We start from the raw sequence: 23,268 nt of genomic DNA on the forward strand, positions 1-23,268 counted from the left end.
CAATTACAGCTTAATTCAGGGACACAATAGCTATTTTATCGTTTGTTAATCAAATGCTTATTTAGCCCTCTGTTTTATTAACTATTTCTGTGGCCTGAGGTGAGGCCCCTGGGTGGAAAGGGGGTCCTGGGTGGGCCCCCCAGAGCCTGGTCCCCCCAGCCTCACTCTGGGACAGACTCGGGGCCACTTTAGGGATGGACTTGAGGACTGTTAGTAACGGCAAAGGTCTCACTCCATGTGCGCATGCCAGAACCTCACAGTCCAACCAGGTTTATTCGCTGATGCCGCCGGCACATTTACTGAGCACCTACTTTGTGCCTGTGTGGGTGCTGGGACTCGCAGTGGACAGACAGAGGTGGTGCCGGCATCTCCCTTCTAAGGGGCCACCTCAGAGGAGGAGGTGACCTTGGGTCTGTGACCAAGGGGGTCGGGAGGAGCGGAGGAAGGAGAGCGCAAGCGCAAAGGCGCTGTGGTGGGATCTTGAGATGCATAAAGGTGGTGGGGGGGGGGTGAAGAGGGAGGCACAGGACAGGTCTTTGGCAAACGCTCATTGCATCCTTTGTGGGCAATCCTGAGCTGGGCAGCAGGAGGTGGTTGGAAGGAAGCCCAGGACCCCACCACATCCCACGGCTGGCCTGGCCGGCCAGCTGGCGGCAGCGTGACCCAGCCGTGCACCCACTCAGCGTCCTCTGTGTGTCCTCCCCGTGCCCGTGTGTGTCCTGCTGCCCGGGGCCTGCTGGGGAACGGCAACTGGGCTCCAACCTTGGGGCAGAGGGGGGCTGTGTTCTGGATACTTCTCCCACACATCACCATGGAAACAATCGTGTAGGAGCGAAGACACTATGGGGGGCATGGGCCGCTCCTGGGCTGGGGGGCACGGCAGGGACAGATGGCTGACAGGTGGACACTCGGTTCTGCATGGGGCCAGCGGGGGTCACCCTGCCCCACAGGGAGGGAGGGCAAGGCTGGAGACAGAGGCAAGGAGGCTGAGCAGCTGGGGGCAGAGATGTGAAACAACTCAGCCCTTGCCTGTTACCATCCTAGCAACTCAGGAGGCTGGGATCTGAGGATCGCAGTTCAAAGCCAGCCAGCGCAGGAAAGTCTGTGGGACTCTTGTCTCCAAGAGGTGGCACTGTGGCTCAAGTGGTAGAGTACTAGCCTTGAATGCCCAGGCCCTGAGTTCAAGCCCTTTTTTTTTTTTTTTTTTTTGGCCAGTCCTGGGCCTTGGACTCAGGGCCTGAGCACTGTCCCTGGCTTCTTCCCGCTCAAGGCTAGCACTCTGCCACTTGAGCCACAGCGCCGCTTCTGGCCATTTTCTGTATATGTGGTGCTGGGGAATCGAACCTAGGGCCTCGTGTATCCGAGGCAGGCACTCTTGCCACTAGGCTATATCCCCAGCCCCGAGTTCAAGCCCTTTGACTGACAAAAAAAAAAAAAATTCAGTACTGATTACTAGCCTCACAGCACCCCATCTCCATCTTGAGCAGTACCCAGCTGCCACCCAAGGCAGCCAGGGCACAGAACTTCCCACCACCAGGCATGGGCCCACTCCCGCCCCGTGCTCTCTCTTTCCCTCTTTCCCTCACCCTCTCGCCTCTCACTGGCTTTTTCTGAGCACTGTGTCCCTGTGCCTATGAAAGCCTGCTAGCAAAGCTCCCTCCTCACAGAGGTGTCCATGTTTTTCAAATAAACCCAGGAGGCTGAGATCTGAGGATCCGGGTTTGAAAGCCAGCCATGGCGGAGAGTAACTCTGCCACTGAGGATGGATCCCTGGAGGAACATGGGGTGCTGTTACCCAGAAACAGGGGTAAGGGGAGGCAGAGCCTGGAGCTGGTTGAGCGAAGCTCTTGAGCTTGTGAGGTTGTGCAGGGAGTCACTGGGGGGAGAGGCTGGCAGGGCTGGAGGGCTTGGCACACTGTTCCTGTGTGCTCTGCAGTGGAGCAGGACCCCAAGGGGACCTAGTGAACACACACCATGAGAGATGGTGGCTCCCAAGGCAAGCAGGAGAGGAGCAGAGCCCTGAGCCAACCCACCAGGGGCAGATGTGCCCGGTTCCCACACAGAGCAGTGCCCGGGACACAGACAAGGGGGCCGCCCTTGCCCCTGGCCATGCCCCACCCAAGGACAAGCAGCAGATGGTATGGGGGGTGAGGTGGCAGGGACACTGCTACCCCACTGCCGGAGCCCAGTGACACCCTGCCCCCCACTCTCCCACCCCACTGCTGGGATGCAGGCCTTGCTCAGAGAATACGAGTTCATTAATAGCCTGATTAATCACACCTCATATTTTTGTGGTGCTTTTAAAAATAAAACATTTGAAGGCACGTTCGCACCCGCCCTGGGCCTCTGAGTTGAGGGGGCAGGTCTCCCCCTCCCACCCACATTCCCAGATCGCAAGCAAGGAAAGGAAGGTTCAGCTTCTGACAGTGGCAAATCACAGGGTGAGGAACCATGCTCAGGCAAATCTCAAGTTCTAGGAAGAAGAATCGGCATCACTGAGTCACTCAACAAACAGTCCACTGCCATCTCAGCCAGCCCTGGGCGCCTGCCTGTGGGGTTTCTTCCCCGGGTCCTCCACACCCCCTGACCACTCGAGAGCCACGCTGGCCTCCTCTCTGCCTCCAGTTGCCTCCTGATGGGGGATGGGATGGGGTTTCTTCCTGCTCCTCCTTTCCTCAAAACACCCTTCAATGCGGCTATGGCATTCAGAGCACAGCCCCTATGTCCTCTCAGAAGCATGGCTCGCCTCTTCCTCCCGGCTCTCATTGGTGTGGCAAATGCTGGCATTTCCCAGGCTGCTGGGGGTGGGGGTCGGGGGGAAACGGGGCTGTATTCAGGCCCATGGCAGTTTCTGGAACACAGCAGACGCTCAGCCAGCCTGTGCTGAATGAACACATCCATTCCAGGTCAACGGGCAAGGGATGTGCATCCCAGCCTGGCTCTGGCCAGGCCCCTCACCCAGGATGCTCTTGGCGGCTCCTTTGGCTATGAGCCCTGAGGCTTCATCCGTCCTCCTTGTCTGTAACTGGCACCCTGTTAGCCCTCAGCCTCAGAAATGGAAGAAGCAATCTGCGTGTGTTCCCACAGGGCAGCTAGGACTTGTCCTGGGGATAGGAAAGCCTGACCTGGGGGAGGAGCCTCTGGGGGTGGGGCCTCTGGGAACATGGGGGTGGAGCCTCTGGCACTTGGGGGTGGGGCCTCTGGGGACCTGGGGGAGGGGTCTCTGGCACCTGGGGGTGGAGCCTCTCAGAACCTGGGGGAGGGGCCTCTGGGACTTAGGAGTGAGTGAGCTTCTTGCTTACTGATCTGCACCTGTGCCCCCAGCAGGTGGGCAGGCCCGGGAGCCATCTGCAACCAGTGCCCACCCGGGCCCTGTTCTCATTTGGCTTGACCTTCCGTAGCCTGGTGGCCCCAGTGGGAGGTACCCCACTCCTAGTGCCCAGTGGTAAGCAGCCTTGAGCTGGATAGCACAGGCCTGGAAGGGCAATCAGGTGGTAGAAACAGACGCCCCAGCCCCACTCACTGCTCCGGTGGTGAAAGGTACATGTGTAGGAAGGCCCTGGGTGCCAAAGGTGAGAGAGGGCACTGGGTTTTCTGGATGTTTTAGAGAAAACAATACAAGAGGTGAGTGCGATCGGGGTAGTGCCACGGAGGAGAGCTGGAGGGATTACTTGGGGGGGCAGAATGGAAGGCCACCTGGCCCCATCCTGAAGGCCCCGGAAGCCATGCAGACCATAGAAGCAGAAGCAGCCAGCCCCGCGGGAGGGGATCTGGAGCAGGGGCAGCTGTGGCCAGCTCAAGCGCTCTCACACTATGTCTCAAGGATTCCAGATCATTGGGCACGGAGTCCGGGACTCGTGGGAAAGAAGATGAATGCTCATTCTTGTGCCCTGACATGGGGAAGGGGCGAGACCCAAGGCTCGGGCTGTAACTGAGCTCAGGGGAGAGGTCTAACTGAGGCAGCTCGCAGGTGCCGACCACAGGGCAGAGATCACCACGTGAGCGCCGGGGAAATCCGGCTGACTGCCCAGGCAGCCGTCCAGCAGGGCCTTCATCTGCCCCTTCCCTGTGGCCATAGGACGTCCTTGCTAGAGGGCACATCCTGGAGGTGCCCCCAGGGGCCTCCGAGGTAGGGGGGGAGGCCACACCAGTGTGGCGTGACGGAGGCCCTGGGGAAGCGAGCTGTGTCCTTATTGGTCACAGAACATTTCTTTTTCATTAGCAGTTAAAGGCAGACATGCGGCTTGTGCAGGGTTCAGCGGGCAGCTGACATGAGCAGTGCCGGTGTGCTGATCGATAGCGGGGTGGGAGAGGGGTGACCCCCACTCCCTGCCTCACCCTGCCCCTAGCCAGGGGCACCCAAGCCCACCCAGCCTCCCCCCCCCAAGAGTCAGGCCCATCCCATCCCATAGGGTGTTTGCCTGGTGAGGGGGCACCAAACAGATTGGCACCTGCCAGGGGGAAGGGTCTGACACGCCAGCCCCACCCCCCTCCAAGCTGCAGCTAGTCCAGGCGTGTGCCCAGAGCAGCCTGGGCTGTGCCGGCCAGTGCTGCACAGAGCCCCCCTCCAGACCCCCCCCACCTTCATTCTCCAGGCACAAACAGGACCTGGCCTCACCTTCCTGAGCCCACCGCCAAGGCCAGGGGCTTCTGAGGAAGGGGGAGCAAATATGGCAGTTGGGGGTCTGCAGTGGCACTCAAGGCATATGCCTGGCATCCCAGAGGCCTGAGGTTCAGTTCACAGCACCTCTTGTGTGGCCATATGCAGGATTCTAGATGGTTCTATCCCAACCCCACCTGCCTTCCTCCATCTTCCCAACCTGGATTCGATTCTGTGGAGGGTAGGCTCAGGGAAGGGGTGCCTGTGAGAGAGACGCCTTCATTTTCTCAGGCTTGCATGTCATTGGCACCCCTTCTGGAGCTTCAGGGACATGGGGGGGGGGCGGGAGAAGTCACATAAGGAGACAGGACACGGGACACGGGGAAGATGGAGCCTGCATGGGCTGCAGCAGAGGAAGAAGGGGGCAGGGGGAGGGGGAGGGAGCCAATTGCTGGCACAAATACCCTCTACACCCACAAGCAGCCAGCCTTCCCCATCTGAGGCTCTGTGGGTATATATGTGTGTGCGCCGGTACTGGGGCTTGAACTCATGGCCTGAACTCTGTCTTAGCTTTTTCTCCCCAAGGCTGGTGCTCTCCCACTTGAATCATACCTGCACTTCTGGCTTTTTGGTGTGGTTCATTGGACATAAGAGTCTCATGGACTTCTCTGCCCAGATTGGTTTTGAACCAGAGTCCTCAGATCTCAGCCTCCTGAGTAGCTAGGATGACAGGTGTGAGCTGCCAGTGCCTGGCTCCACAGGGGCTTTAGACGTAAGGAAGCCTCTGAATTCCCCAACGGGGCAGGCACCGTCAGCATCACCATGGAACAGACCAGATCTGGGCTCTCAAAAACCCCTATTTGGGGCCAGCTGGTTGTGTGCCTTTGGTGGGGCTCACTGAAGCCCTGAGGGGGGCTGTTTGGTGCTTGGCTGGCGGGGGGGTGGCAGAAGCTAAGCCCCCCATCCCCTCAGGGATCCTCATGGTGGGCAGATGGCAGACGTGTCAGACAGCCCTGGGGTTTACCTCTGCCAATGCCTCAGAGCCAATTACCTGTGTAATTAGCAACAAATGACTTGTGGGATGGTTGTGGGTTTGTGGGTTTTGGTTAAAATTAGAAGGAAACCCATGTTCAGATCTCTCAAAGAGGTAGAAAGCAATCCAGGTCCCTGGGACATCCACCCTGGCATCCATGCACAGATGCCCTGCTTCCTGTGCCTGTGTGCACGTGTGTGTGTGTGTGTGTGTGCATGCACACGCATGTATGTGCCAGTACTGGAATTTAAACTAAGGGCCTGGCTGCTCTTTTTGCTCAAGGCTAGAGCCTTACTACTTGAGCCCTAACTCCACTTCCAGCTTTGTGATGGCTAATTGGAGATAACAATCTTGTGGACATCCCTGCCCAGGCTGGCTTTGAACTGCGATCCTCAGATCTCAGCCTCCTGCATGGCCATGGGCATCCAGCTTCAAGTGCTCTGACAGCTCCTGGAGAGGGCCTGCCCGACTCACCTCCTGCCTCTACCCCGCTGCAGGTGCCCAGCAGAGTGCCACCATGGCCAATCCAGTTCCTGGTGGGAGCCCAGAACTACTTCCTCACTTCCTGGTGGAGCCTGAGGACGTGTACATTGTCAAGAACAAGCCGGTGCTGCTGGTGTGCAAGGCCCTGCCCGCCACGCAGATCTTCTTCAAGTGTAACGGGGAATGGGTGCGGCAAGTGGACCACATGATCGAGCGCAGCACAGACGGAAGCAGTGGTGAGGATGGGCTGGGGGGGGGGGGCGGGCAGGGATGGAGGGCTTCACCATGCACCCCACGAGTTGGCGAGGCTGGCATGGATCCAGCACTGTGCCCGCTGTCCTGTGTGCCCCCCATTGAGGGGGGATCCCCCACATACCCACCCCCGTCGGGACACAGGGCCTTGTCTGGGAGCCCTCACCCCTCCAGCTTGGTGGGAGAATGAGAAGCAAGTCCTTCCTCTCACAAACGACAGGCAAGAGGCCCTTCCTGAGCGCCAGCTGGGCTGGGCATGGCCAGGGCCATGGGAGAGAGAGGTGAGGGCAGAGCCGGGCACTGGTGACTCACGTCTGTCATCGCTGCTCGGGAGGCTGAAATCTGAGGAGCACAGTTTGAAGCCAGCTCCAGGAGGAACGTCCATGAGACTCAACACCACAAAACTGGAAATGGAACTGCAGCTCAAAATGGTAGAGCGCTAGCCTTGAGCAAAAAAAAAAAAAAGCTCAGGGACAGCACCCAGGCTCTGAGTTCAAGTCCCATGACCAAACACAAAAAAGGTCAGAGCCAGGATCCCAATGATTAGAGCTTACGGATTATTTCCTGTGTGCATTCATTCATTCACTCATTCATGCATTCATTCCCATGTTCCCTGAGCGCCCCTTCTCTGCTAAGAACGCAGCTCCCCCCAAAAAGAGGCAGCCAGTGGGGTGAGCTCTCAGAGAGAGGTCGTAGACTGAAGCCACCTGGGGCCTGAGGGAGGCTCCTCAGAGGACTGGGATCTGGTCAGAGGCCACAGCACAAGCAAAGGCCTGAAGTGCCAAGCTGAGGACATACAGGGCTCCCAGAGGAGTGTGGCAGTGCCACGTGTCCTGTGAGATTTCAAACTACCTGGTGATATGGCCAGGGCTCTGTGGGGTCCAAACCATGGGGCAGCTGGGAAGAGACAGGCTGCACCTAGGACTCAGATGCATGGACCCAGAATAACATCCACGCTCAGGCCTAAAGCCACCTGGAAAGCTGGGTACCAGTGGCTTTAGCTACATTAGAGACCCCTTCTTAACTGGGCACCAGCGCGTGGCGACGGGGGTCTATTATCCTAGCTACGTCAGCCTACAAGAGGCAGATGGCAGCCTAGGCACACACCCAGGAAGGAAGCGAGATCCTCTATTAAAAACAGCCAGCATTAAATGGGGCTGCAGGCGCGGCTGGAGGTAGCAACCGCCTCGCGAACACAAGGTCCAGAGTTCAAACCCCAGTACCGAAAATAACAAACCTGGAAAGTTTCCCAAGCCAAAAGATTAGAGGTGCTGGAGGTGAGGGGTGCAGAACAGCAGGTATGGGGGCCCCCGGGGTCAGGCTTGAAGTGGGACAGGGAGTCTGGGGGCAGGTCGATGCCCATGCAGGGTTGGTAGAGACTACAGGAGAGCAGGTGAAGCTGGGGCTGGGAGAGCTGTTCAGAAGTTTTCCGGGATCTGAATATGAGCTGAAAAGCTCTGAAGTTCCTGGCGCTCTACCACTTGAGCCACAGCTCCACTTTGGGCTTTTCCTAGTTATTTGGCAATAAGAGTCTCACAGACTTTCCTGTCCAGGCTGCCTCAGAACTGCAATCCTCAGATCTCAGCCTCCTGAGGAGCTAGGATGATAGGAGAGAGCAATCAGTGCCCTGTCTTAAGGAAAGTTCTAGAATCTACATTGCCCTGTGGGAGAGTCTGCAGCAGAAGGTGTCCTCCCATCCCCCTCAGCTAAAAAGTAGGGGTGAGCCGGGCGCCGGTGGCTCAGGCCTGTCATCCTAGCTACTCAGGAGGCTGAGATCTGAAGATCATGGTTCAAAACCAGCCTGGGCAGGAAAATCTGTGAGTCTCTGATCTCCAATGAACAATCAAAAAGCCAGAAGCAAAGCTGTGGCTCAAGTGGTAGAGTGCCTGCCTTGAGTGAAAAAAACTCAGGGTTAGAGCCCAGGCCCTGAGTTCAAGCCCCAGGACTGGTACCAAAAAAATAATACGTGGAGGTGAAGAGCCCCTGCAGGCTGGAAGCCCTGAGATGGCCCAGGTCCTGATAGTGCCCCAACAAGGCCTCCATTCTTACCCCCACACGGTAGGGGGGGGGAGTCAGTGTCATTTCTGACACCTGATAAGTCATCTCCCACTCTGGGAGGAAGGACAAGTAAAGAGGCAGCTGTAGCGTAAAACCTGCCTTCCTGTGACATTGAAGATGTGCCCTGGAACCTTCCAGAAGGCTTTAGTCTACCTTCCTTGTCCTGTGCCTGGTCTGCCTGAGCCCCAGGCCATAAGCATCCCCTAGCCCGTACTCCCCCAGGGTGCTCCACACCATTACCCACAAACACAGATGCTGTCCACAGCCAGGCAGTGTCCCGGGGCCTCGCCCACCCTCGGCCTCCACCCTGTGGCCTCGGAGGCCAGCGCGTGCAAGTGAACGCTCATCGATCACCTTCATTTCCCACCTGGAAGCCACATTGAGCGTCGAGGCAAGGAGATCGGCAGAGGCGTGCCCAGATCTGCAGCATGGCCTGTTGATGGGGAGAAGGGAACAGGAAGACGCCCCCAGAAGACAAGCATCCATGTGTCTTTCCTCATCCCAAAGGCTGGAAAAGCCACATAAGCTAGAAATGTGTGAACGCAGGCATTAGTGTCTGGTCCGGAGGATAATTTGTTGTGTATTAAACTAACTGATTAGTTATTCAAATCAGATTGAGGTGAGAACGGGAGGTGCAGCTTGGTCTCTGAGCCGCCTACCAACCTCCCGCCTCCCGGAAACACCCAGCTGGCCCCCGCTGTGGCACGCGCACACGCCTTCTGCACTGGCACACACACACCTGCCCTGCACAGGCTTCCTGGGCACTCACGGCCATTCCCCGAGCCACGCCGCTGAGCGGCCTTGCCACCACGGGCCAGCAGGCTGGGGTCAGTCCCTGCTGGCCTCCTTGCCGAGGGGCTGCCTGGAGCGCCAATATCCGGATGAACTTGGCCCTGTCGGCGGCTGTGGGAAAAAGAGGTGGCGAATGGGACAGAAGGGCGAAAATCAAAGGGAAATCAAAAGAGCACATTAGAGCCGGGTGCTGGTGGCTCACACCTGTCATCCTTTGATCTCAGAGCATCATGGTTCAAAGCCAGCTGGGGCAGGAAAGTCTGTGAGACTCTTATCTCCCATGAAGCACCCCCAAAGCTGTAAGTGGAGCTGTGGCTCAGTGGCAGAGCTCTAGCAATAAAGCATCCAGGCCCCAAGTTCAAGCCTAGATCCAGCCAAGGGAGGACTAAGTAAGGCCAAATGCCACCAAACGCTACAGAGGACAGGGGGACTGTCCATAGACCTGTCTACCCTGAGGCAGAGAAGGTACCCAGTGGAGAATGTTCTGGAGTCTCCATCAGTAACTGGGGTCCAGCCCCTCTCCTCTAGCCCACTCTGGTGAGGAACCCCTGGTGCCCACCACTGAGGGCATGCTTGGACAGTGCCTTAGAGAGCATAGGGGCAGGAGAAAGTGCCAGAACTGAAGATCGCAGTCCAGCACGAATTCCCTCCCCGGCCCGAGGAGACCCTGCTGTTTCCTGGGGGAGACAGAATGAGCGAGCAAGGAGTCTAGGGCCCATCTCGGGATCTGGAGAGACACAGCTGGCGGGGTGGGGTCTAGCAAGGGGTCGGGGAAAAGACACACTGGAGAAATGAAGAGAAAACAGCGGCCGCGCGCAGCTGCACTGGCTCTGCCTCCGCCACACGGCCCTAATTGAATTTCTCTGTTCACAATGGAAACACATTGGCAGCAGGCCTCCTCTCTCTTTCTGATAAGCCAGTGACCCGAGAGAAATTGGGGTCAGAAGGAGGAGGAATTGGAAGCAAACAGTGTTTTGTCACTGCTGGGGACACTGGTTTTGGCTGCAGGCCTGGCCCCCCACTCTGGGTTGTCAGAGAAGGCCCATCCTGGCATGCTCTGCTGTCTGGATGGGAGGGGGGGGTAGGTGGGTCTGAGGCCAGGCTGCAGAGGGGGGGTCCCTCCAGGACATCCTACTTGGGCCAAATGTGGTCCTTGGACCCCCTCCCAGCCACGGGCCAGCCTTCCCATGACCATCTGCGCCCAATGCCCATCCTCCAGTGTTGTTCCCGGGGTCTGGGCACCCCCAGCCCACATGACGACACAGCTGTGGACGTGCTAAACCCAGAAGGCAAATCTGCCACTCTGTTTCCCAGAGTAGACAGGAGAGCAGGAAAGAATGGGGCCCCAAATGAGATGTCACCCGGCATGTTGGAAGCTGCCAAAAGTCCCCAGGGTCTCTCATCTGACATAACGACTGTAATTATGTTGTTAATGGCTGATCCTATTACCACCAACAGGATCTACCCAGGAATCTCCAGGGAGGTGGGTAGGCAGACCCTTCCTCACCATCTGGGACCCCCAGAGCTCCAGAGCTCAGCTTGTCTGCCCCCCCCCCTTCTAGCTGGGGTTCTTAAAGGCCAGAGCCTGTTACTGAACACCCTTTAGGCTCACCCCGTCATCCCAGCTATTCAGGAGGCTGAGGATTGCTGTTCAAAGCCAGCCTGTGCAGAAAAGTCCGTGAGACTTTTCAATTAACCACCAAACAGCCAGAAGTGGAACATTAGCTTGAGTGTGGAGCGCTAGCCTTGAACAACAAACAGACAACAACAAAAATGAAAGGTCAGCACTTAGGCCCTGAGTTCAAGCCCCAGGACTGGCACCAAATAACGACATAAATGAATGAAAATCCTCTAAGGACATTTCTGTCCATGACTCCACACTTCAGGTAATAGAGTATAATGCTGGAAGTTTTAGAAACTAATCCCAGGCCCTACCATCTCAAGCTCCCTAGAGACCTGGGGAGGCACAACCCTCCCTCCACCCCCCCGTGCTGCCCTGGGGATGTAGGGGATCAGAGGCCTGGGTCAGGGAGGCTCCAGGTGCCTCCTGCCTCCTGCTAGCCAGCCTTGCCGCCCCCCAGGGCTGCCGGCCATGGAGGTCCGCATCAATGTGTCAAGGCAGCAGGTGGAGAAGGTGTTCGGGCTGGAGGAATACTGGTGCCAGTGTGTGGCGTGGAGCTCCTCCGGCACCACCAAGAGCCAGAAGGCCTACATTCGCATCGCCTGTGAGTCCCCGGCCAGGCTGCCCTGGGGGGAGGAGGGGAGGAGTGGCTGGAGGGTAGTGCTGGGGAGGGGGCAGCAGGCTTCCCAGAAGAAGAAAGGGGCTGCCTAGAAAAACCCCACCATCAGCCAGGCACTGTGGCTCACGCCTACAATCCCAGCTACTCAGGAGGCTGAGATCTAAGGATCACGGTTCAAAACCAGCCCATGTCTGTGTGACTCATCTCCAGTTAACTTCCAAAAAGGCCAGAAGTGGAGGTGTGGCTCAACCGGGAGAACCTTGAGCAAAAAAGCTCAGGGACAATGTCCAGGCCCTGAGATCAAGCCCCAGGACTTGCACACACACCCCAAAAGTTGAGTCTGGAACTGATGGGCAGAGAAACTACCTAGGGACACTGCCCGTGTGTCACAGCCCCTGAAGGACAGGGGTCAGCTGGCTAGGCTGATCCAGCACTGGGGCAAGAAGACACTTTTGTTCTTCCAGATTTACGTAAGAACTTTGAGCAGGAGCCACTCGCCAAGGAGGTGTCGCTGGAGCAGGGTATTGTGCTGCCCTGCCGTCCACCTGAGGGCATCCCCCCAGCCGAGGTGAGAGGGGGGCTGCAGCACCCACCCCACAGGGGGCAGGACCCCCAGGCCTCTGAGCCCAGCTGCCCATTCCCCCTGCCCGGGGGCCATCCCTGCTCTGCCGGGTGAGGCCGGCAGTGCAGTGGCCTGGCTTACTCCACACACAGGTGGAATGGCTGCGCAACGAAGACCCAGTGGACCCATCGCTGGACCCCAATGTGTACATCACCCGGGAGCACAGTCTGGTGGTGCGGCAGGCTCGCCTGGCTGACACAGCCAACTACACCTGTGTTGCTAAGAACATCGTGGCCCGTCGCCGAAGCGCCTCAGCCGCGGTCATCGTCTACGGTGAGGCCCCCCAGCCAGGACAAGCAAAGGGAACACACAGTTGTGGGGACAACTAGGGTGGGTGGGGTTAGCGGGAGGGCATGGGCTAGGGGCCTGTGGCCATTTGTGGGGAGGAGGAGGGACAGGTTGTGATGTAGGAAAGGTGTTTGGTTACCCTTGCTCCTGAGTCCCCGGAATGGAAGGTAGGGCCGAGTGATCCCGGACACCTTCAAAAGCAGGCAGAGCCGTGTGCCAGTGCCTCATGCCTGTCATCCTAGCGATTCAGGAGGCTGAGATCTGAGGATCAGGGTTCAAAGCCAGCCTGGGCAGGAAAGTCTGTGAGACTCTTAGCTCCAGTTAATCACAGGAAAAGCCGGAAGTGGCTCCATGGCTCAAAGTGGTAGAGCACTAGCCTTGAGCAAAAAGGATCTCAGAGCAGTGGCCAGGTCCAGAGTTAAGGCCCAAGAAAGCAGGCAGAGCTTGTGAGAAACTGGGGTCCTGCATGCAATGCCTGTAGGCTCAGCCCGGCTGCTCTGAGCATCTGCTAGGGGCAGGCTTTTGGCAGGCACTGCCAGGCCAGGGGCCCACGGGCCCAGCAGGCACAGGCTGGGCCTCCCCCCTCCCCACCACAGGCTTCTGACCCAGCACAGAGGCTCCGCGCCCTCAGTCCCCATGCCCTGTCATCTAGAGCCCCCCACTCCCTGACCCCAGTCCTTCTCTGTCCGGCCAGTGAACGGTGGGTGGTCGACATGGACGGAGTGGTCCGTCTGCAGTGCCAGCTGTGGGCGCGGCTGGCAGAAACGGAGCCGAAGCTGCACCAACCCGGCGCCTCTCAACGGGGGTGCCTTCTGTGAGGGGCAGAATGTCCAGAAAACAGCCTGCGCCACCCTGTGCCCAGGTACCAGCGGCCTCTGCCTCCCGCATCGTTCCTCACCACGCCATCTCTGTGCCCTGGCTCCATCGCGCCCACCAGCCTGCCCCCATCCCGCCATGGCTCCATCACACCTGCCCGCCACGCACAGCCAGCCTCGGTCCAAGGAGGGAACGGGGTACAACGTGTGCTCAGTCAGTGGCCACCATCAGGGCCAGGTCACAGGGTCTAAAGCAAAGTTGAGGACGGAGTCTAGGCCTGGGTGTGGGCTGCAGACACTGCTGGTGCCTGGGACAAGAAGGGTCATCGTGTGGCCATGCCCTTCCTGCCCTGGGACCAGGGGCAGGGGAGCCACGCAGCGCCCCCCGGCTTCATCACGCCTCCCTGCCATTAGCATGTGTCATTGAGGCCAGTGGACACTAGGGGGCGTCTGTAGACACGAGGACGTGCAGAGAGATGGGTCTGGCCTCGAACCCAGCCCCCGTCCAGCTCATCCTGCTTGGTCCAGACGCCCAGAGGGGCCATCCTGGCAGACCCCCGTGGCGCTGGCTTCCTGGGGATGACCGCCATCTCCTCTCTGCCTGTGTCTGTGTCTCCTCTAGTGGACGGCAGCTGGAGCCCGTGGAGCAAGTGGTCAGCCTGTGGGCTGGACTGTACGCACTGGAGGAGCCGCGAGTGCTCCGACCCTGCACCCCGCAATGGGGGTGAGGAGTGCAGGGGCGCAGACCTGGACACCCGCAACTGTACCAGTGACCTCTGCGTGCACAGTGAGTCCTCTTTGCCCCTGGGGTCCACTTTTTCTTGGGGGGTGGGGGGGAGGGACAGGCAGCATTGAGGCTTGAACTCAGGGCCTTTTGCGCTTGCTTAGCTTTGTGTGTGTGTGTGTGTGTGTGTGTGTGTGTGTGTGTAAGGCTGGTGCACTACCACTTGAGCTACTTCCACTTCTGTTTTTTTTGGGTGGGAAATTGGAGGTTAGAGTCTCATGAACTTTCCTGTCCAAGCTGGCTTCAAACCTTGATCCTCTGGTCTCAGCCTCCTGAGCAGCTAAGATGACAGGCGTGAGCCACCCATGCCCTGCTAGGGTCCAGTTTTGTTTGGCCCTGCCCACCCATGTGCTCACACCTGCCCACCCCTCCTAAGACAGCCTCTTACACACACATCTGCTGATCTCAACACCTCCCCCACAGTACACACTTCTCCCTCCACCCCCCCCCACCCCTGGTTCTGAGCCTGTGCCAGCCTTGTGGGGCCTGTTAATTACAAGGCCATAACTAACAATTAAAGATCTCTGTGGGGTGGATCTCTCTCTCTCTCTCTCTCTCTCTCTCACACACACACACACACACACACACACACACACACACACCCTCCTCCATTCTTTCAATTAAAAACCTAATTATCTGTGTCAATTCTTTTCTGATGGACATTTCTTCCATGATGTAAAAACCCTCTAAAATCAATATAGCCTCCTCCCAGTGGGCAGTCTCCCCACCCCCACCTTCACTCACTCCAGGCCTGGAGGAAGCAGGCCAGGAGCCACGCAGGAAACAGATCCCCTGTGCAGGTGTCAGTTTTCCATTACTATTAGGAAACATTTGAAGTTGGGTACTTCCTTTAAAAAAAACCAAACATTTATTTACCTCAGTTTTAGAGGTGTGGTGCTGGTTCTGGCAAGGGTCCCCCCAGCTCTGTCACACCGTGGCAGACAACATCATGGCAACAGTGCATGAGGGAAACCAGAGAGAAGCTAGTGTTACTGTGCGGGTGTGCATGCATGCGTGCGTGCGCACCAGTTCTAGAACTTGAACTCAGGGCCTGGGTGTTGTCCCCTAGCTTTTTCACTCAAGGCTGCTGTAGTACCCCTTGAGACACACCTCCACTTGTTACTTTTCTTGTGGTTAATTGGAGGTAAGAGTCTCACAGACCTTGCTTCCCAGGCTGGCTTCAAACTAAAATCCTCTTATTTCAGCCTCCTGAGTAGCTGGGATGACAGGTCCAGGTGAGCTACTGGTACCTGGATTACTCTTGCTCTTTTATAAGAATCCTCTCACATGGACCTACCTCAGTCCCACAAGCACCAAATCCCTTAGTCCCTTCTAGGGCCGTGCTCACTAGAGGACATGCAGAGAGATGGGTCTGACCTTGAACCCAGGTCCTGTCCAGCTCATCCTGCTTGGTCCAGACGCCCAGAGGGGCCACCCTGGCAGACCTCTTAAACTGCCACACTGGCACAGAGTTTTCAACACCCAGATCTTTGTAGGACACCCTCAAACCATTGTGTTCACTTTGGAAATCCTGGGAGCCCCACTTTCTGCCCTCGGGAGGTGGCACCTGTTCTCCATTCCCCGAGGCATGCCTGGGAAGAATATGCCCTCATCCCTCCCCACCCCTGCACCCCTGCCTCTCTCAAGGCTCCTCCTCTCCTGCAGCTGTTTCCGGCCCTGAGGACGTGGCTCTCTACGTGGGCCTCATTGCCGTGGCCGTGTGCCTCGTCCTGCTCTTGCTGGTTCTCATCCTCGTTTATTGCCGGAAAAAGGAGGGACTGGACTCTGACGTGGCCGACTCTTCAATCCTTACCTCAGGCTTCCAACCCGTCAGCATCAAACCCAGCAAAACCGGTGAGGGGGACCCCCCCCTTCAGTCCCAGCACTTCTGCCCGAGACCCCACTTCCAAGGGCTGCTCTCAAGCTGGCGGTGGCTCATGCCTGTCATCCTAGCTACTCAGGAGGCTGAGATCTGAGGATCCTAGTTCAAAGCCAGCCCAGGCAGGAAAGTCTGTGAGACTCTTAGCTCCAATGAACCACCAGGAAACCAGAAGTGGTGCTGTGGCTCAAAGTGGTAGAGCACTAGCCTTGAGCAGAAGAGTTCAGGGACAGTGCCCAGGCCAAGAGTTCAAGCCCCATGACCGACAAAAAGAAAAATACAGTGGCTGGCAAATAAAAACTAGAAAAGGCCACCTCTGAGCCTTGCCTTCATCCCTATAGACAACCCCCACCTGCTCACCATCCAGCCAGACCTGAGCACCACCACCACCACCTACCAGGGCAGCCTGTGTCCCCGGCAGGACGGGTCCAGCCCCAAGTTCCAGCTCACCAATGGACATCTGCTCAGCCCACTGGGTGGTGGCCGCCACACCTTGCACCACAGCTCTCCCACCTCTGAGGCTGAGGACTTCGTCTCCCGCCTCTCCACCCAAAACTACTTCCGCTCCCTGCCTCGGGGGACCAGCAACATGGCCTACGGGACCTTCAACTTCCTCGGAGGCCGGCTGATGCTCCCCAACACAGGTAGGGGGGATGCCACACTGCCTCCGCTTCCCTTCTAGGAGGTCACTCTGGGTACCCCAAATGGTCAGCCAGCCCAGCAGGGGCAGTGGAACCCAGTGAGGGCTGGCAGTGGGATAGTGGCCAGAGCTGACTTCTCTCTGCTGCCTCCAGACACCAGATTTACTCATTTCATATTTATTTCTTTATCGTGCTGGTCCTGGAGCTTGAACTCAGGACTTGGGTATTGTCCCTGAGCTTTTGTGTTCAAGGCTAGTCTAGCTCTACCACTTGAGCCACAGCTCCACTTTTGGCTTTTTCTTTTTTTTTTTTTTTTTTTTTTTTTGGTGATTAATTGAAGGTAAGAGTCCTGGGGCCAGGTGCTAGTAGCTCACACCTGTAATCCTAGTTTCTCGGGGGCTGGGATCTAAGGATCACAGTTCACAACCAGCCCAGGCAGTCTGTGAGACTGTCTTTAATTAACCACCAGAAAAGCAGAAGTGGCACTGTGGCTCAAGGTGGTAGAGTGCTAGCCTTGAGCTGAAGAGCTCAGGGAGAGCACCCAGGCCCTGAGTTCAAGTCCCATGTTCAAAAAACAAAAAAGAGTCTCATGAGCTTTCTTTCCCAGGCTGGCTTTGAACCACACTCCTCAGATCTCAGTCTCCTGAGTAGCTAGAATGATAGGCCTCAGCCACCAGGGCCTGGCATTTATTCATTTATTCCTGCAAACATTTATTCCTGCTGGGCTCTATTGGGCCCAGACCTGCCTGAGGAGCTTCCAAACAAATGGAGAGACAGATATAGCACAACCTAGATCTCTTGAGGCCCCCATTGCCTCCTGTCGCTGCCCACCGTCCCAGGTCCCCAAGATACTCTGTAGAGAATCCATGGGTCTTCCCCTGGGGTGGACCCCAGCCTCCGGCAGGGCTGGCCACTGCCCTGACATTTTCTACGATGCCTTCAGCTTTGGGTAACCCCTCATGCACCCCTGATTTTCTGGCCCCTCTCTGGCTGCTTGCAGCTGCCTAAATGTAGGTGTTCCTCCAAGCTCCCTCCCGGCATCACCCTTTTCCCCAGGGAGCTCGCCCACGGTGCCATGGCAGTGGCAGCGTGGCGTTCATCGCCGCATCTGTGCCAACCCCTCCCCCTCCCCCAGCCTGCAGCCACTCACCCAGCTGCCTCTTGGGCACCGCCATCTGGATGTCTCACAGCACCTCAGACTCCTGGGCCTAAAACAGAACCGTCACACACACACACACACACACACACACACACACACACACACACACCCTCAAAGCTGCCTCCTTCCTGTCTTTCCCCAGACAGCACCTCAGTGAGTCAAAAATACACCCCAGGGGTCACCTTGGATCTTCCTCATTTGCCCTCTCACCTGCCCCCCCCCAACAGGCCCTGCATCTTGTGTGTCCTCCATGCATCCGCTGGCCCAGGCCACTGCACCCCTTATCTCACTCCTAGCTCTCCCCAAAGTCCTCATATGAATCCTGCTCAGTCCCCATCTCTCCCTTGCACCAGCTCCATCCGGGATCCCTGTCAAGTTCACGTGACAAGGCAGGTAGCCTCTGCCCTGGCAGCTGTTGTGAGGCCTCCATACCCCCCACCCCCGCAATACACCATGCTGCCCCTTGCATGTATGGATGGGTCCCCTGCCCCTCCCCCAGCTCATCTGTGTCTTCTCCTTGGGGGTCTTGTCTTGACAGCTCTGCAGGCTGGGCCTCGTGTCCCCCTCTGATAATGAACCCTCGTGGGACTCTTAGGACAGTGAGGTGTGATGGCACCTGTCCCCTCTAATGAAGAAGCAGACAGGCAGTGCCAGCCTCCGCCTGCCCGTCCCCTGGCGGTGTGGCACTTGTCCCTGGCCTGCTTTGTGGCTCCGCTGTCCTCTCCCCCTGCCAGGCTGAGAGCCAACCCACCAGGCCTCTGCTTCCCCATCCTCCCAAGCACTTGATGAAAGCAGGAACGTGCTCATACCCCCACAGAGAGCATTCACACCCCGATATCTGAAACTGTCACCACCAACAGCAACACCAGGTTGTAGGGACAACAGCCTTGTGGGACAGAGTCACATGTCCCCTCACGGTGTGACACAGCCTGAGAAATCTACAGCTTGCTCCTTCCCCGAACATTATAGGAAACCCAGAGAGCTATGCTGGCACCAGGAGATAGAAGTGTGTGTGTGTCTGTGTGTCTGTGTGTGCACACGCGCACACTCACACACATGCATGCAAATTACTGGGACTTGAACTCAGAGCCTTGCACTCTTGTTAGCTTTGGCACTCAAGGCTGCTCTACCACTCGAGCCATGCTTACATGTCCAGATATGTGCTGGTTAATTGGAGATAAGAGTCTCATAGATCAGGCACCGGTGGCTCACACCTATAATCCTAGCTACTCTGAGGATCTCGGTTCAAAGCCAGCCTGGGCAGGAAAGTCTGTGAGACTCCTATCTCCAATTAACTACCAGAAACCCAGACGTGGGGCGTGGGGTTGTGGCTCAAGTGGTAGAGTGCTAGCTAGCCTTGAGGGGAAGAGCTCAGAGTTCAAGCCCCATGACTGACCAAAAAAAAAAAAAAAAAGATTTTATGGGACCATCATTGTACTGTGGTTTGTCATCATGCAGAATGTCCTTATGTGCCACATGGCTGTCGTGATATTCCAGCCCGCCCACCTCACAGCTGCTGTTGGCATGAGCTTGGAGCTCCTCTTGATGTTAGGGCTCCATGACCATGGGATTGTTAAAGACCGGGCCCCATGTGCCAAGACAGAGAGGCAGCAGCAGGGAGTGGCCAGACCCCAGAGGGCCAGGGCTAATGGCGAAGGGGCATCTTGGGAATGGATGAAGGGCAGACAACTCAGAACTGCTGGCCATGAGCCCTGGGCTGGGCTGGCCTGGAGGGGGCTGCTGGACAGACGGTGAGAAGCAAGAGATAAAAGGCCTCACATACACAAGCCAGGGAGCCAGACCTGTTCACAGAGACAGGGACGGTTTAGTCAGGGGATACCCTGACCCAGCTGGGTGACAGGGCAGGGAGGGACAGCGCATCTGACCCTTCCAACCCCTATCTCTGGGCCTGCCCACTGGACTCCCTCTGCTGCTTCCACGCAGTGGGGCACATGTGTGGGTGTTTGGACAGCCCAGGGTCCTTATGGCACTTTTGTGCCCCCCATTTTGTCCTCTAAGGGAACATGATAGAGAAGGGCTAGTTAGTGGGGGCCCCTGTCCCCAGTGGGTCAGCCTCTCCTCCCTCCTTTCCAGGAATCAGTCTCCTCATCCCCCCTGATGCCATCCCCCGAGGCAAGATCTACGAGATCTACCTGACGCTGCACAAGCCAGAGGATGTGAGGTGTGGCCGGGCACCGAGGCCTGGGGGGAGGGCAGAGGGAAGAGCCCTACTTGTGCACACCCAGCTCATAGCCCTCAGCCCTGGGGTCCTGTGTGGGAGCCCTCCACCCCACCCTGCTCCCTGGACTCCAGGCCTCTGACGCCTTTCCCTCCCCGCCTATATTTCCTCACTTGAGGTTGCCCCTAGCCGGCTGTCAGACCCTGCTGAGTCCCATCGTTAGCTGCGGGCCCCCCGGCGTGCTGCTCACTCGGCCTGTCATCCTCGCCATGGACCACTGCGGGGAGCCCGGCCCCGACAGCTGGAGCCTGCGCCTCAAAAAGCAGTCCTGCGAGGGCACCTGGGAGGTGAGTGGGGCCAGCCTGAGGCCATCCTCCCACCCCTCTCCAGGCTCTGACTACTTTCTGTGTGTGTGTGTGTGCGCGCGCGCGCACGCGCGCGCACGCGTGCGCACACGCACACCAGTCCTGGGGCTTGAACTTGGGGCCTGTGGGCTGCCTGAGCCTTTTCACTACTGTGTAAGCCACAGCTCCACTTTTGGTATTTGGTAGTTCATTGAAGATAGGTCTCATGGACTTTCCTGCCCAGGCTGGCTGTGAACGTCGATCCTCAGATCTCAGCCCCCTGAGTAACTAGGATGTCAGCCAATGCCTGGCTTCTGGTTACTCCTAAGAGCCTCAAGTTGGCCAAGAATGGGCACTGACCCCTGGGGTCTTGCCCACAGGATGTGCTGCACCTGGGCGAGGAAGCGCCCTCGAACCTCTACTACTGCCAGCTGGAGGCAGGCGCCTGCTACGTCTTCACTGAGCAGCTGGGCCGCTTTGCCCTGGTGGGGGAGGCCCTCAGTGTGGCCGCCGCCAAGCGCCTCAAGCTCCTCCTGTTCGCCCCCCTGGCCTGCACCTCCCTGGAGTACAACATCCGGGTCTACTGCCTGCATGACACCCACGACGCCCTCAAGGTAGCCCCCTCTCCTTCGTGACTGTGACCTAGACATGGGGCTCTGCCTCAGGGGAGCGAAGGGGAGAGAGCCTTCCCTGTGCCAATCCCCTGGCTGACCACCTGATCACTACAGGAGGTGGTACAGCTGGAAAAACAGCTGGGTGGACAGTTAATCCAGGAGCCACGAGTCCTGCACTTCAAGGACAGTTACCATAACCTGCGCCTGTCCATCCACGACGTGGCCAGCTCACTGTGGAAGAGCAAGCTCCTGGTGAGCTACCAGGTGAGACCTGGGCATGTGGCCTACATTCCAAGGGCACTGGTGCTGGGCGCATGTAACCCCACCTGTCCACTGTTCTCCTTCCCCAGGAGATCCCCTTCTACCACATCTGGAATGGCACACAGCAGTACCTGCACTGTACCTTCACCTTGGAGCGTGTCCACCCCAGCACCAGTGACCTGGCCTGCAAAGTATGGGTGTGGCAGGTGGAGGGCGATGGCCAGAGCTTCAACATCAACTTCAATATCACCAAGGTGGGCAGGAAACGCCTCACACACACACACACCCCAAACCCACCCTGCCTCCTTGCCTGGGAGAGTGTGGCGGGGGAGGAGACAGGGCAGGACTTCCTTGGGAGGTAGGGGTTCTTCCATGGATCCTGGAGGACGCAGCAGTGTGGGATGGGGCTTTCCTGGCAGTGGGTACTAAGCAGAAGGACGCAGGCAGTGAGGAGAACAGAGTGGGTGGTTGGCACCGGTGGTGGAGTGGGGGAAGGAGGTAGAAAGGGAGGGTGAGGAAGTTAGTGGGGGTTCCTTGCTTATTGGCTGTGACCTTAGACAGGGTGCCCTGGCTGTCCTCTTCCTCCCCCCCACCCCACCATGTTCTGAAATCACCTCAGGACTCCCCCAGTGGGAGGCAGCAGTAGGTGAGGTTCTAACAGCCACCCTCTCCCTGCCTCCCACCTCTCTAGGACACGAGGTTTTCTGAACTGCTGGCCCTGGAGAGCGAAGGGGGGGTCCCAGCCCTGGTGGGCCCCAGTGCCTTCAAGATCCCCTTCCTCATTCGGCAGAAGATCATTACCAGCTTGGACCCACCCTGCAGTCGGGGCGCCGACTGGCGGACTCTAGCCCAGAAACTCCACCTGGACAGGTGAGTGGGAGATGGGCAGGGAGGGTGTCATGGGCCACCTCCAGGCTAGCCCAGGCAGTTAGGGCAATGGCGTAGACAGGAAGGCCCTGCAGAGCCTGGACTGTGTCCACTAGTGGCTGGAGTGGTCAGGCCTTTGACTGGGGATGGAAAGTGGCAGCCTGGGTGGGGGCTGGGCTGCTGACAGGCCCCCTCTTCTCTCCACAGCCATCTCAGCTTCTTTGCCTCCAAGCCCAGCCCCACAGCCATGATCCTCAATCTGTGGGAGGCCCGGCACTTCCCCAACGGTAACCTCAGCCAGCTTGCAGCAGCAGTGGCCGGACTGGGCCAGCCAGATGCTGGCCTCTTCACCGTATCAGAGGCCGAGTGCTGAGGCCAGCCAGGCCCATACCGCCTACACTCTCACCAGCTTTGGCACCTGCCAGGGACAGGCAAAAAAAAAAAAAAAAAAACCAACACAAAACAAAACAAAAAGCTGGGCAGGGGCCCTACCCCCATGCTGAGGAGAGCTTCTTGGACAGGCCCCTTCCTGGCCAAGGTTGTCCCTTCACGCTGCCTCCAGACCCTGCCCGAACTCCCATCCTTTTCATGGCCTGCCTGGTACGGCCACCTTCTCACAATCTGCCCCGGCCCAAGGGCCCAGGGTGGACAGTGCCTGGAGCCTGGGCCGGGTCCAGCCCATGCGTGTGTGTATGTGTGTGTGTATGTGTGTGTGTGTGTGTGTGTGTTGCTACCTCTCCTGTCCCCGCATACGCACGGGCATGCACGCACACCCTGGGCTTGAGGCATGGCCCCCAGACTCCTGCCTAAGCTGGGCCTTATGCAAACATTTCTGTGCCTGCTGGGTAGGGGGCACATCTGAGGGGCCCAGCTCCAAGCTGGAGGGATCAAGGGCCTCAGCCAGACAGGGGGTGGCCCCTCAATTCAGGCACACAATCACCACACAAGCACAGGCTTGTGTGCTCATCTCCCATGCACCCCCTGTCTCCCCAACACCACCACATATCTCATGCTGTACACCCAGAGGACACTCATGTCTCTCACGCCCAGTGTCGGTCCACATGTTGCCCTCCTCCACCCACCCATCCATCCAGGGACACCCAATGGCTTCCTTCCCTGATTCTCCTCTGTCCCCAGCCTCGAGGTACCCTGCCCGGCGTGGGGGGAGGGGGGTCGTGTGAATATGCAAATGAGAGTCCCGGGCTGTACAATGGCGAGAGTGTGTGTGCTGTTCCTGGGGCTGGCCAGTGGCCCCCGAGTGGGGCCTGTCGTGTGGAGCTTGTGTCCTGACTCTGTCTTAAGTGCATTCACGCACTTATACTTGGCCTTATGTACACAGCCTTGCCTAGCCGCCGGG

At 58.0% G+C, this 23,268-nt stretch overlaps 1 protein-coding gene across 2 annotated transcripts in view; it reads left to right on the forward strand.

Annotated features, from left to right (window-relative positions):
- Positions 1 to 22,348, forward strand: part of Unc5a (unc-5 netrin receptor A) — a 58,168-nt gene extending 35,820 nt beyond the window's left edge. Inside the window, exons 2-16 of one of the 2 annotated variants that reach the window (XM_048334072.1) lie at positions 6,131 to 6,352; positions 11,300 to 11,443; positions 11,923 to 12,026; positions 12,173 to 12,353; positions 13,063 to 13,230; positions 13,806 to 13,970; positions 15,633 to 15,821; positions 16,188 to 16,490; positions 19,741 to 19,828; positions 20,004 to 20,172; positions 20,550 to 20,783; positions 20,898 to 21,047; positions 21,134 to 21,298; positions 21,736 to 21,914; positions 22,119 to 22,348. In XM_048334072.1, coding sequence (XP_048190029.1) covers positions 6,131 to 6,352; positions 11,300 to 11,443; positions 11,923 to 12,026; positions 12,173 to 12,353; positions 13,063 to 13,230; positions 13,806 to 13,970; positions 15,633 to 15,821; positions 16,188 to 16,490; positions 19,741 to 19,828; positions 20,004 to 20,172; positions 20,550 to 20,783; positions 20,898 to 21,047; positions 21,134 to 21,298; positions 21,736 to 21,914; positions 22,119 to 22,284 — 2,627 coding nt within the window. In that variant the 3' untranslated portion in view covers positions 22,285 to 22,348. The remainder of the gene's footprint in view (positions 1 to 6,130; positions 6,353 to 11,299; positions 11,444 to 11,922; positions 12,027 to 12,172; positions 12,354 to 13,062; positions 13,231 to 13,805; positions 13,971 to 15,632; positions 15,822 to 16,187; positions 16,491 to 19,740; positions 19,829 to 20,003; positions 20,173 to 20,549; positions 20,784 to 20,897; positions 21,048 to 21,133; positions 21,299 to 21,735; positions 21,915 to 22,118) is intronic. The other variant, XM_048334073.1, reaches the window with a different exon arrangement.
- The last annotated feature ends 920 nt before the right edge of the window (positions 22,349 to 23,268 follow it).

The sequence above is a fragment of the Perognathus longimembris genome, chromosome 25 (assembly GCF_023159225.1).
Source record: "Perognathus longimembris pacificus isolate PPM17 chromosome 25, ASM2315922v1, whole genome shotgun sequence".
Lineage (NCBI taxonomy): Eukaryota > Metazoa > Chordata > Mammalia > Rodentia > Heteromyidae > Perognathus > Perognathus longimembris.